Raw genomic sequence first — 14691 nt, 5'->3', positions numbered from 1 at the left:
AAAAAAAGGAGAACATCACTATCCTCATTTTACGAAAGGAGAAACTGAGGCACAGAAAGGGAAACTAACTGGCCTCAAGTCACACAGCAGGCTAGTGACTATGCTGGGAAACCAGAACCCAGGTCTCCTGACTCTCAATCTAGTTCTCCATCTACCAGCTCACACTGCCTTCTATCTCTGAAACAAATGTACCAGAACAAATATTTTATTATTAATTTGAAAAGGGACACTCAGTTAGATTTGACTCAAGGTTTATGTTTTGTTTAAAAAAAGTTTCAAAGGCCAGGAGAAATTTTTTAAATAGATAAAGCAAGAACATAAGAATGGCCATACTGGGTCAGACTAAAGGTCCATCTAGCCCAGTATCCTGTCTTCCGACAATGGCCAGTGCCAAGTGCCCCAGAGGGAATGAACAGAACATGTAATCATCAAGTGATCCATCCCGTCGCCCATTCCCAGCTTTTGGCAAACAGAGGCTAGAGACACCATTCCTTCCCACCCTGGCTAATAGCCATTGATGGACCTATCCTCCATGAATTTATCTAGTTCTTTTTTGTATCCTGTTATGGTCTTGGCCTTCACCACATCCTCTGGCAAGGAGTTCCACAGATTGACTGTGCATTGGGAAGGGAACAGTGTGATCATCTATGTATAATACAGGCCATAGGACTTTCCTGACTTAATTCCTGTTTGAACTGCAGCATATCTTTTAGAAAAACATGTAATCTTGATTTAAAAATTGCCAGTGATGGAGAATTCACCACACTCCTTGGTAATTTGTTCCAATGGTTAATCACCCCCACTGTTTACCTTATTTCCAGTCTAAATTCGTACAGCTTCAACTTTCAGCCACTGGATCTTGCTATATCTTTGTCTGCCAGACTGAAGAGCCATTATCAAAATTTGTTCTTCATGGAGGTACTTGTAGATTGTAATCAAGTCATCCTTTAATCTTTTATTGAGATAAATGGATTCAGCTTTTATAGTCTATCAGTCTATCTATAAGATATGTTTTTCAATCCTTTAAAACACACTCATGACTTTTCCTCCCAATTTATCAATGTCCTTCTTGAATTGTGGATACCAGAATGAGCCTCAGTATTCCAGTAGCAATTGCAAGTGCCAGACAAAGAGGTAATGTGACTTCCCTACTCCTATTCCACATTCCCCTGTTTCTACATTCCAGGATTGCATTAGCCCTTTTGTCAAAGCACTGCACTTGGAACTCACATTAGTTGATAATCCACCATGACTTTTCAGGTCTTTTTCAGAGTCACTGCTTCCCAAGATAGAGCCCCTGATCCAGTAAATATAGCTTACATTTGTTGTTCCCAGATGTATCTCCTTACATGTTCCTAAAATCTCAGGCTTCAGGGCTTCAGCTGATCACCTGCAGCATCCAGGATGGAATTTTCCCTCTGACCCTACTGCATTGTGGGTGGTGGTGGTGGTTTTCTTTCCTTTCACCTTCCTATGAAGCATCAGAAATGACCACAGTTGGAGATAGGACACTGGGCCGGGTAAGCCAGTGAACTCAGGTGATACTCAACATCTCTCAGGTACTTGGCTGGATGATTCCTTCTCACATGCTAAAGGTCTAACTGACTGACATAGGTGGGGTTGGGAAGGAATTTCCCCCCCAGGTCAGATTGGCTGTGACAGTGGGGTTTTTTTGCCTCCTCTGAATCATGTGAGTGCAGGTCACTTGCCAGATCATCTGGGTATCTCTCGCTTAATCAAATCCCTGACATTGCACTTGGGCAGCGGGGCATCTTGGTCCCTCCTATGCTTTGCCTGTGGCACATAATAGGTTAGTCTCCTAAGGGCTGTAATACTGTGGTCTAATTCAGTTGTTGGGTTTGGTGCGTGGGTGTTGGCCTGTGATATACAGGAGACCAGACTAGATGATCTGGGGGTACCTTCTGGCCCTAACTCAATGACTCTATAACTCTGGTTGGCTGTATTAAACTCATTTTGTTTGTTTGCACCTGGCTTACCAGATGGCTCTCTATCACTGATGTGTGCTCTTCATTATTTACCATTTCCCCCAATTTTTGTGTAATCTGCAAATTTTATCAGTGATGCTTTTTTTTTCCAGGTCATTGATAAAAAAATGTTAAATAGTGTAGGGCCAAGAACCAATCCCTGCAGAATTCTCCCACCCAAAACTGACAACAAACAAACAAACCCCATTAATCAACAAATAAAATGAATGATATCCCTGAAGTATTTGTAACCCAGACTCTGTAACATTTTATTTCTTGACTCTTATAGATTGAGGGTAAAATTTGCAAAAGTGCCTAAATCCTACTTTCAGAAGTGACTTAGACATTCAGGAGACGAAGTCTTACTGAAAGTCAGTGGAACTTAGGTGCCTAAGTCTCTTTTGCCTTCAGACAGACACAAAAACAGAACTATGTTGCTTTGCTATGCCGATATTTATAGGGCCCTCATCACTGTCTATGCTGACTAAAATGCTAAAAGTTCCATAATGGTGTGAATTACATCAAAATGTTAGTATTCTGTTTTTTTCCTTAACTGTGTAAGATGTTACTACTACAGCAGCTAGGGAAACATTTTCTAAATTTATGATTTTATCTCAACAGTATTCATTTGCTACTAAAGGGATGTTTTAATGGCTTTTCTCCATGATGTGAACTGATGTGTTTACTCTTTTCTTAGCATATGTTCAGTTAAAATTAAGTTCTGAGTCTATTCTATTTATAAGAAAATATTGCTTAAAGAAATAGCTTCATCATATAGATTTTTCTTTATCATCATCAATATCTTTACATGTAAACTGTTGCATTTTTGGCTAATTTTAGTTAGCTCGGTGCTGTGCTTGACAGAGCATGTTACTGAAGACGGTGGAAGATAATCACCCTCAAGGGAATAGATGTTTCAGTTTGCAGAAGAAATATCTCCATGATCACCCATCTCTTTCCAAAAGCTATAGGGGTGGGGTTTGTAATTTTATTAAAAGGGTGGAGGCAGAATCACAAAGTTTAACATTAAATTTTGCTTTTAAAAAGTCTCATGAAAACATAGAAGAGTTAACAAGGTAGACAATAACCTCCTATTCAAGCTTGCTTGAATTTTTCATTGTGACGAAAAGCTAGAGGGATTTAACTGTGAACTCAGGTTTTATGAACTATCTCAAAAAATTGAGTTACCATGTCAGCAGATAGTAGGGTGACCAGATGTCCTGATTTTATAGAGACAGTCCCAATATTTTATAGGGCTTTATCTTATATAGGCTCCTATTACCCCCTACCCCCGTCCTGATTTTTCAGCCTTGCTGTCTGGTCACCCTAGCAGACAGATAAGGTAAGAAGCTGGCTAGCAAAAGGCAAAGGTTATTTTTGCGTGAAGTCAACTAGCGATGCTATATGTTTCAATATTACATGTAAGACCCATTTTATACACCAATAATGTGGAAGAAGGTACCTGCAGAAAGGGAGCAACATTTGCTGATAGGTATGGGGGCAAGCAAATATCCAGTTTTATGTTGTGGAGGAGGAGAGTAAGAATCAGAGTGACTTTAAAAACACAAGTACTTTATGAATTTCAGTCTAAGGTAATACAAGTAATCCGGGCAGAAGAAAATGGGCACATTCCTATTTGCTCTACATTACAAGAAACCAAGCAGGTGAAACAATTTTGTACAGCAAAACAGTTAGGAAAAAGGCAAACGAAATTCTATAATACTGAAGTAATACTAGATTCACAGAGAGCAGGGTGACTAATCTGCTGATGGTGAATCAGATGCTGCTCTTCTGGCTACTGTTTGAAAAGTGACAGGGCAGCCAGGAGGGGAGGTTTCATGGTAATTGAGAGGATACATGAAGATCTTGGAGAACACCAGTGAAGGCACCTGTTGTTGGTGGCTGCTCATGGTGACTGAGTTAGGGTTTATGGAGTTACCTGTGAGTGATTGGGTGCATTTTACTTTAAGAATAACAAGACTCATGTGCATAGTGTAGACAAGAACACCTACATAGTGTAAATAAATAAGTATCACCATTCCTGACTCTGTAACATAAGTTTCTCTCCACCAACGGTAACTACCAGCTGAAAGGCCCTGAAATTGCTGATCACTCAGGTGAGGACAACAATACATATGGAGAGATACTGTGCAAAAAGAATTCTCCTTCTATAGAAGTTAAATTCTGAATATTATGCATAATTTTAGTCACTTGTAAATGATGTGATAAAAATGAAACTCATACGGAGTATCATCAAACGTCTGTCCACAACTAGTTAAGTCAGAACACAGTTTAAGAGCACTCTTGGATTCCTCACATAAACTCTCATATAACAGCCACTGCAAGCAATGCTTTCTACCACCTATGTCTGGTTAGGGCACTGCATCCCATCCTGGCGGACAATGACCTGGCCTCAGTAATACACATCTTTGTCATGTCCCATCTGGAGTACAGCAATTCAATATAGTGAGGCATGAAACCACCAGCCCTCAGGAAACTGCAATTAATACAATATCAGTAGCATGTCTCCACAGTAACATAGGCTTTCACAAGCACATTTTACAAGCTTCCATTTACTATGCTCACTCCGCACAGAATATTACATCAAATTCAAGGTCTTGGGCCTTACATTAAAGATGCTTAATGTTCTGGGGCCTGGATACCTTCAGAGATCGCCTAACGCTCTGGGACAAGAACTGTAGTCAACAACTCCACTCCTTGGACACAATATAGTTGTCTACTGCAAAAGTAAAGCTCATTTATGCAAGAGGCACACCCTTCTTAGGGGCCTGTCCAAGATGGGATGTTGGGGGTTAGATTAGATGACCCTTGCAGTCCCTTCTAACCCTATAATTCTATGAACTCCCACAAGAGCTAAGAACCACTACAAATAACACCAACTTCCATTCAAAGCTGGTGCATTTTCTTCAATCTGGCCTTTGCTAGAAAAAATACATAGCATATATTAATTTTTTAAATGTAAGTTTTAAAAAATGCAGTTTTCCCGAGAGGGGAGGAAGAGAGAAAAGAACTACATATTACACGTTAAGATGTTAGTCACGTTGCTGAGGTGTTGGAATGTGCTCAGACAGCATAGTCATGGGTGTTGTGATAATTGGGCCTACAAATTTACTCTAAATGTAAGGCTCAACTGTAAAAAGTACATGAAGGTTCATAAGATGTCACAATAACCTAAAATAACAAATGTTGATGGGAAAAGGTATGAAAGAGGAATAGAAAGACTGAATTAGTCCAAACAAAAAGGCCTATTGATTTAACTCAAGGATCATGCTTGGTAAATAAGAAAAGTGTGGAACCAGAAACCAGTGAATCAAAATTGCTGTGGCAGAAAGTAGGCCTAATTAGTTGACAAAATAATACGGTCATGCCCACTATTCACTTTGTGGGTCTTCAAAGAAAGACTTTTGGGGAAAAACCCTTTTGGGTTTCAAATGTAGACAAGCCCTGATTATGGCGGAAGCAGTAGCAGCAGCCAGTTTTCTATCTCCAACAGCTTGTCCTGGCTCTGCCCACTAAATTTACTGCTGATGTCATGAATGTGTGCTCTGTATGACTGGGTGCATGCTCTTCTTCCTAAAAGCAGTAAGAGGAGGAGATAAACAAAGATCCAACCTAGTGTCAAATTAAAACCCCCACAGATCAAGTGTAATTGATGATAAACTAATAGTTTCTCTTTTTCTAAAATAAGAGGTCAGTGAAGAAATAGGTCATATAAAATTTAGTAGGAGTGTGTCCATAGGTTGCCTTACATTTGACTGTTAACTGGACATTTAGATTCATAGAAGACCTTAGCTACCCAAAACTGGATCACTGGGCAGTTTGCATCTGCCAAAATAGATGGGGAGTATTTCAAAGAAACCCTCCTACATGCCTCTTAAAAAGGACCAGATTTAAGTTGAGTTTAGAGTTTGAAATTATTCCTAAACCTGCCGCTGGATTCCCCTATCATATGTTGTCATTATGCAACCATGTTTTCCTATCTATTTTTTTAAAAAAAGTTTCTCTCTCCTGTTAATGTGAGAAAAAACTCACAACAAAAAAGAGCTGCCTATAGAAAAGATTTATATTTAAATTATCTCTACACAAAGAACTCTCGTATTGATGAAGTAGGTAAGTTTGCAGGATTGGGCCGTGTGTGTTTAACTCTATTCACATGAATAGCCCCGGTGAAGTCTAAAACTGTCAAAATAATGAACAGTCATTTTCTGTCCAATATCTTTCAAGCTATAGTAATCTCAGGTGTTCTTTCTAACAGTAGATAAAATAATTCAGACAGAAGTATGGTTTTTAACTTGACAGTATCCCTTAAGACTACTCAATTGTTCAGTTTACTCTACTCTACAGAAATGGGTTGCTCCTGATAAGTAAACACACACCAAACATTTATTAGAATTTACACTTAGAGGCTGATGTAATTTCCAGCCCCCCACTCCACCCTCCCACACACACATACACGTTTTTTAAGAGGCAGGGGCTGTATGAACTGTCAACAACAGAAATAATAATTCAGCACTTGTGGTAGCAACAGAGAATGCTGTAGCATGACAGGACTCAGGCAGGTCAGGAGTTTTCACCACTGTGTTGTCTAACCCTGGAGAGAATGTGTGTGCTCAGATGAGGGAGATGACAGGGTGGTAAAAATGTCTAATTTCCATTTCTATGTTACAGCTTTCACTATTGCTATCACTGACGGAACTAAACCAGTGGCCAATAGTTGTGAATCACAGGTTACATTTTTGCAAAAAACAAAAACAATCATATGCACACTCAGAGTGTGTTTGCAGGGCAGTGATTGTATGAACTTGGTGGTTCTCTCTCATTCTTTTTCTTTGCAATCACTTATGGCATCCACATAGCAACACTGTTTTTGGTAAAAACATTCTAGAGCATCATTATAGTGCATGTCTTACAAAGTTCATTTTACCGGTGTTTTCAGGAACTTCTGAAACGCAAATTCCACAATGCACAGTACTACTCTAGAAGCAAGGCTTTTAGCTAATACCAAATGCAAGACGCTGTACACTGGGAAATAAAGTTGGGAGGACTAGCTATAGTGCTTGTGGTTTCCTGTCCAACTTGGACAGAAACCACTTGAGACTATGGGTTTTGCAAACTAGAAACCATTACAACAAATTACTGTAAAACACCTTGGATGGATGTTGTATATGGGCCAAAGTCATCATGTATTCCAATGTAGTTTACTACAACATCTAGTTTATGCATGCAAGACTACTACTGTCCTATCCATTAAGAAATTGATCTATTGCTGAAAATAGTTCTCAAAATGGATCCTTCTGAACCAGTGCCGTACACTGCTTAGCTAGTATAGACAATAACAGACCATTTTTAGCAGCGATATATTGTTATACAGATATAACAATAAGTTGAAACTCTAGGCACATAACAGAATCCAGGTACTCTCTCATCTCTTGTGTGGAGGGAATGTAACACACAAAAATATTCAACAGCAGCAGCAAGATTCTGGAGGGGAAAAATGTTTTTTTCAATATAATTTTGATTAAAGGATAAATGTCATGTAATAGGTGTAGCTGTATATTTTCGCACAAGGAGCCTCCACTCACTCCAGAACATGTAGGTATGCTCATACAGAATCTCTCCTGGGAGTGGTGTTATGGTAGAGTGCCAAGAACATTGTTCCTACTTCATTACCTGTGGATACAAGGGGAAGCACTTATGTCTATTCAACGACATTTATAGCTGGAGGAGAAGCTGCAGTTGTAGTTTGTACTTTCACTATTAACCTTTTTATGTTAAGTAAACAGAAAGTCAGCCATATAGTTGCCCAGAGTTAGAGTACTTACCATTTGGGGTCCAACATTCACATTTATTGGTCCCAAGGTTTTTGGCAAAATCTTAGCTGGGGAATTGGTGCTGGAAACTGGTAATGCAATTACTGAAATGTTACCTAAAGAAAAGTGATAAAAAAACAGAATTCTAAATTATTCCCTTAAACAGTAAGCTATGAGTAATGCTTTAGTGACCTCTTTCTTATGTCAAATTTTGAAATATGTGAGTTTCTTCTTTTTCTTGTACTTTGTAAACATACCCTCACAAAAGGTCAAGGCCTTTTAACGAGACACTGTCAACTCACCAGGCCCCAGATTTTTACCTACCTTACAAGTTACGTATTAACTTACATACTTCCTGAAATAATATCCTCTTGTCTCCACAAAAAAGAGGAACCCACCGGCTGCCACATACTTTAATACAAAAAGTTAAACTCATGGGTGTGCCTACAAAAATAGACCCACACCTGGATGATTTTTCTGTATACTTACAATGGGCTAGTGCTGTCATTGTAGTGTCACCTTACCAGGATGAGGACTATGTTCACAATGCAAGTGGGGTAGTTCCCATTGCAAACCATCACCAAATAGTTGTGTGTTGGGCACCAATGTGGTGATGGAAAGTCCCAAACTGGTACTCCTGTCATGGAGGTTTGCATGTCAATGTATACTCTATGATTGACAAGCTATCAGATCACAGAAACATTTAAACAACTGAAACACAACGTGCCCAATTTGCTCCATCCCTCTGTCTTAATAAGCCCATGAGTATACTGACAGGAAGGATTAATGCGGAATTGTGATACAGACTTTAGTAGATCATTGGGGCAAGTTCCTGTATGTGTCCACAGGTGTCCAGGCAAAGTGCATATACCAGAATTTTGAAAAACTGTTCCCCACCCCCACCCCCGCCCCCCAAGATCATGCAGAAGCCAAATCTCTGTTCCCACCAAACAACATCTGAATCTCTATAGTGGTCTAGGTGACCTACTGATATTATATATCCACTTTCCCTATGGCTAATGAAACCAGTCCTAAACCTTTCTCTCCACCACCTTGATTCTTTTCCTTCAGCCTTTGAGTATGCTGTAACATACTTTATTCTAAAAATCCCTTTGATCCACTTATCTTTCTACTGCCCATCTCCCTTTGGATCTAAGGTTCTTGACTATGTCCACCAACTGTCTTGACTTTCTCTGCTATAACTCTCTTCTGTATACCCTGTAATCCAGCTTCCACCTCTCCATGCCAATGAAACTGCTCTAACTCATGTCACTAACAACTTCCTCCTTCTCAGCCTTAAGAGCATCATCGCTGGAGTTGTCCTCTTCAAGGTATCAACACTTTAACCTCAGCTGACTACTCCCATCATCTTCCACTTGCTCTCCTCCCTGGATTTTTACAATTCTGCACTCTCCTAGTTCTCTTCCTATCTCATGAATCATGCATTTTGCTTCCACCTTTTCCTGTTCCATCAGAGTCCCTCAGGGTTCTGTCTTCGTCCATATGCCCTATCTTCTTCTCCCTCTATACTTTCGCATTAGGTGACTTCATCCATTTCCACAGTTTTAGTTATCGTTAAGATGACAAATCTCAAATTTCTCTTGCTACCTCTAATTGTTTTGTTTCTGTTTGCGTCTTGAATCTCTGAATGGCTCCTTCACATCACCTCCTTGATATATAGCCATCATCTCAAACTAACCATAACAAAAACAGATTTTTGAATCTCTCATCTTCCCTCTCTTCTGGGTTTTTCCATAAACTGACAGACAACACCATCCTTTTCCCAGGCTCACAACCTCAATGTCATATGATTTGTCTCCTCCTTTGCCAAGTTGTAGCCAGGCTAATACCAAAGCCTTCATCCTTAAGGCTTCACTAAAAGTTCCCTTCCCTCTTCATCTTCAAATTAAAATTCCTACCCATGTCAAGATCAATGTCTTCAATTCTGACCTCTTACCATCTCATTTCATCTTCTTCTAGGCTATACAAAATGCTATTTGTAAAAACCATCCTGCTTGCATGTTGTTTAAGTCACTATTCCTCATATTCCTTCACTGGCTTCCCCGTCTCCTTCGCCATCATGTTCAAACATTCTATCTTCAACTGCAAGGCTGTACACTCCTCTGTCTAGACCTCCATAATCATTTCCCACTACTCCCAGCTCCTGCTATCTAAGCATTTCCCAAATCTCCCTTCCAAATGGTTATTTTGTTTCCTTTACTCACTTGCCCTTGCTCATTCTTCCATGACTCCCTGATGCTCAGAACCTCCTCCCTTTCTGTACCTCATTTAAACCACATTTCTTCCATGAAAACTTTCAACAACAAAATTTAACCAGAACATACACAAATGGGGGGGGGGGGGGAGTTACTTACAAGCACTGTAACTGTTGTTCTTCAAGACGTGATTCACATGTGTATTTCACTCAGGTGTATGCACACCCAGCACGCTGGAATCAGAGATCTTTCTGGCAGCAGTACCCGATAGGGCAGTGCATGCACGCTGGAACTCTTCTGGCTCCTCCCAAGGCTATATAAAGGGTGGTGTTGTTCTGACCCCTCTCAGTTCCTTTGAAATGAAACATGTCTCAAGACACCAAGGCAGAGGGGACAGGTCATGAAATACACATGTGAACCACTTCTTGAAGATGTAATAATTTTTAATTTGAGCGGCTGCACGTGTAGTCCACTCAGGTGACTCACAAGCAGTGCTGTTTGGAAGTGGAACTCAGAATCTACTTAAATAGTGAGTGTAGGATTGCTTTCCCAAAGTTTGCATCAGATCCTGAAGAAGTTGTGATGGTGCAATGGTGAGTGGAGAGATGCCCAGAGAACCAGTGTCCTACAGATGTCCAGTAATATGGGAATATCCCACAAAAATGCTACCAAGGTAGCTTAAGCCCCTGTTGAATGAGCCAATAGTCCCTGCAGTGGATGGCTAATGCAGGAAATAATCCATTTGGAAATGGTTTGTGTTGAAATTACCTGACCTTTCATTCTGTCAGCAAAAGAGACAAAGAGCTGAGGAGATAAACTAGAGGGCTTAGTGCTGTTCAGACAAAAGGCCAGTGCTTGCCTTGCATCCAAAGTATGATGTACTCTTCATCTTCATTTGAGTACAACTTTGGGGAAAAAACAGACAGGCATATTATCTGGGTCAAATGAAATGCCCACACTACATAATTAAAAACTGATGATGTGACCTCAAGCCTACTTTATCTTTGAATAATTAGGTACATGGAGGACCTGCCATCAGCCAGAAGCTCACCCATTCTTTTGAGTGATATAACTGCAATGAGAAAGGATATCTTTTGACAGAGATAAGGCAAAGAACAGGTTGCCAAATGCTCAAAGGGAGGACCCATCAGGGCCACTAGTACAGTGTTAAGGTCCAAAAGTGTGTCTTTTACAGGAGGAAAAATGCGAACAAATGCCTTTTAAAAATGTAACAACCATGAGGTTTGAAAAAAAATGACTTCCCTTGAATGGGAGGAAGGATTGCCGAGAATGGAGCTAAGCGGACTCTCAGCGAACTCAGAAAAAGACCCAAGGATTTAAGGTGAAGCAGATAATCTAAAATATCCTGGATCATAGCACCTGCTCACTAAATTCTCAGACTAGTGAACCAGATCGAGAAACACTTCCTAGTGGATTGCTTTCTACTAATAAGTATTTCCTGAACTGCCATGAAACAGTCTTTTCTCACTTGATCTACCCACTCAAAAGCCATGCCATGAAGTGCAGGCTGCTTGGATCTCGGAGCCACATCTCTCTTTGCTGCTGGGACAGCAGGTCTGGAAAAAAAGACAGAGGTCATGGGGGTTGAAGAGTCTGTGAAGATCTGAGAAGCAGCACAATCTTGACCATACTGGTTCACTGAGCATTATCTTGGCACAATCTTGTTTCAATCTGACCTGACCTGAGGGATGAGCGGAATAGGGGGGGAAATACATGAGTGTCACTCCGCATCTCAGCAGAAAGGCATCAATCATTGATCCTGAACTGGGAACTGCTTGAGAACAAAACTGACAACAATTCCTGTTATCTTTTGTTGCAAACAAATGTTGACTGACGGAATCCTCTAGGCTTTGAATATGGTCCTCAACACACTGTTCTTTAGGGACCATTCATAATTCAAGGAAAAACTCCTGCTGAGATGGTTGGCCAATTGATTCAGGAGCCAGGTAAATGAGCAGTAATGGAGCTATGTCTTCCTTAATGCAAATGTGCCAGAGTTTAATCACTTTCCAACAGAGCGTAGGGCACTGTGCTCCCTCTGTTTGTTCTAACAGTACATTGCAGATGTATAGTCAATGAGTATCTGGGCCACTGATGTGACGATCAAAAGCACAGCAGATGTTGTGAACTGTTCAAAGTTCCAGAACACTGATATGAAGAGCTGCCTTCTTGCTCCATCCACAAAGCTTGGGTTTGCAAATCCCGTGGTTGCATACCCCACCCTATCAGAGAGAGGTCAGTAACATTCTCTTGGTTGGAAGGGGGCAAGCAAATGGTATGCCTCCACATTCACCACTCTAGGGAGCACAGAAAGAACGTTGATCAATTTGTCCAAGGACAGTTTCTTCAGTAGATAGACTACATTCAGCCATCCCTGAATGATGTGCAGGCTTAGCATGACAAGCAGGGTCACTTAAGCACATGAAGTCATGTGGCCTAGTAGACTTAAATATATCTGGACCGTGGTGATGGGGCGAGACTTGAGAGATGGGCTCAACAGGACAATCACCTGAAACCTATCTTGAGGAAGAAAAACCATCAATTTAGTTGAATTGATTAGGCCTTCAATGAACTTACTTTTCTGTCTTGGAACTAATTACAACTTTCCTTTGTTCTGCATGAGTCCCATACAATCAATGAGACAGACGAAATGGACATGGTCAGGGCTTAAATTCTGAGAGATTACTTTCTGGAGCCCGTCCCCCACCCATTTGGGGCTGCGGGCTTCAGCTGCAGGACCTTGAAGCTTTAGCCCTGCGGTGGAATGGACCCGTGGGGCTCCAATCCCACAGGAGGCACCAGAACTCCCACGGGTTTGAAAATATTTACCAGAGCTCTTCTCCAATGGAGTCCAGCTGAATTTAGGCCCTGGACATGGTGAAGAACTTGATGGGATAGGGACTTTGGGGAAGCAGTGGAATGGGGATTGGGCGAGGGGAGTGCAGGGGGAGGGTTTCGAGCACGCACTGGGCAGAGGGGAAGTTGGTCTGGCGTCTATGCTTGGTACTGATAAAGCTGGTGCTGGAACAGTGTCCATGGGTACCAGACTCAATAGACATCCCACAGACAGTACAAGAGTCAACAGGATGGTACTAATATGTTCCCCAAGGAGAAGGGTTGATGGCTCAGCTCTCCCTTGAGTACCTGAGGAGTTCTGGTGATATTCCGTGTCATTCTTCAAAGAGGAGTGCGAGGGGATGTGCATGCCCCACACTGGAGAAGAAAGGGTTAACCCCACACTATGGGCGATGGATGTCCCACCCCTCACGCCATGCTGGGCATGTGCCAACTGCTGCCTAAGTATAAAAGGGAGCAACCCAGCTCATTCTAGGCTAACTGCTGGAGGGGAAGGACCTTTGCCTGAAGTTCCAACTGAAGAGCTGCCACAGCCCTTGCCTACAAGAACCAGACATCGTGTGAGCCGGATTGGAGGCCTGGAACCCAAGGATCCCCGGAGGATCTCCATGCTGAAGAGCTCGGAGACCCTGATGCCCCACGGACAGCAGCTTCTGAAACTACGGTAGGAAGTGACCCAGGGAGGGTGAGTGAGTGGTATCTCTCACCTGAGTGAGATTGGGGCCCGGTGGAGTCAGGCGGACCCGGGGCCCCCTACCCAGGCTGTCACCCCCTTTTCCCCACCATATTGACTCTAGCCATTTGGCTGTGCTGCCCTATGTCTGAGGGCCACCATATTCACTCTGGCCATTAGGCTGTAACCTCAGCCTCTGGACTATACTGTGGCCGCCCCAAGGGCTGCCAGGGAGACTAACTGTGGTGATATCACCGCCCTGCCCTGCCCCAAAGGGGAATGGGGTGTGCATACACCGTGACAAGGAGGAAGAGTCCTTCACGCTGGAGTGGCTCGGGTCTGTTTTATGGGTCCTCTTTTGGGGAAGCCATGAAGAGAAAGATCAAGTCCTCCTTTTCAGAGAAGAATCTAAGTCCATGCATCAGTCAGGGACCATTACAGCCTCCCTAGCAGTCCAAGAGGCTGGGTGATCTGTTGAAGGACCGGGACTAAGCTGAGTCTCATTGCCTGCTCCCTCAAATGCTGCTTCAGGTGCAGATCTCTGGAAATGTGTCCTTTTCTTGAACACACCCCTGAGTGGAATAGACCTGTGCAACCACTCAGAGAACAAAGCATATTCATAAGTTTGTTTACCTATTCTCATCTTGTTAGTTGATATTTTAAAAAATAATTTATCTAAGAGTTGTTGCAAAAGTATTATGCTATATGCTGGTCTTCAACTGACAGCACCTGATCCTTATGATCCAATCACAGCCTCAATCAGTGACTGACACTATCACTTAAAAACCAAGTATTTGGATAAGATGGTAATGGCAAGTTTCATCAAAATTGAGTTGGATATGTAGTGTTCAAGAGATGTGCCACTGCTAATAAACCATGGACTTAAATTACAAGTGTGGGTAGCTCCTATGTAGCCAGCTACAAATAAAAATAGTTGTTGCACAGGCAGGCTTTTAGCATAGCATGCTGGTAGGAGAAAACCTGTTTGAGGCCTTCCGTGAGCTGATGGCCTATAACATGCCTACTGAATTGGGATGGGGGGCTGTTCACACACTTTGTAGCTTGCATAGGTCTAGCTTATTGCACACACCAGGGTTCTTTGCATCCCT

General features: G+C 41.8%; 1 protein-coding gene across 5 annotated transcripts in view; it reads right to left on the bottom strand.

The window, feature by feature from the left end:
- TFDP2 (transcription factor Dp-2) overlaps positions 1-14691 on the bottom strand; it is a 162684-nt gene that overhangs the window by 73668 nt on the left and 74325 nt on the right. For all 5 annotated transcript variants that reach the window (XR_013347052.1, XM_077825716.1, XM_077825714.1 and 2 more), the window contains one exon: positions 7829-7932. Coding sequence is in view for 4 of the 5 variants with exons in the window: in XM_077825716.1 (XP_077681842.1) it covers positions 7829-7932 (104 nt within the window). In the remaining variant the exon portion in view is untranslated. The remainder of the gene's footprint in view (positions 1-7828; positions 7933-14691) is intronic.

Source organism: Eretmochelys imbricata, chromosome 9 (genome assembly GCF_965152235.1).
Source record: "Eretmochelys imbricata isolate rEreImb1 chromosome 9, rEreImb1.hap1, whole genome shotgun sequence".
Taxonomy (NCBI): Eukaryota; Metazoa; Chordata; order Testudines; family Cheloniidae; genus Eretmochelys; species Eretmochelys imbricata.
Note: the sequence above shows the minus strand (reverse complement) of the source record. Positions and strands in the feature narration are given on the sequence as shown.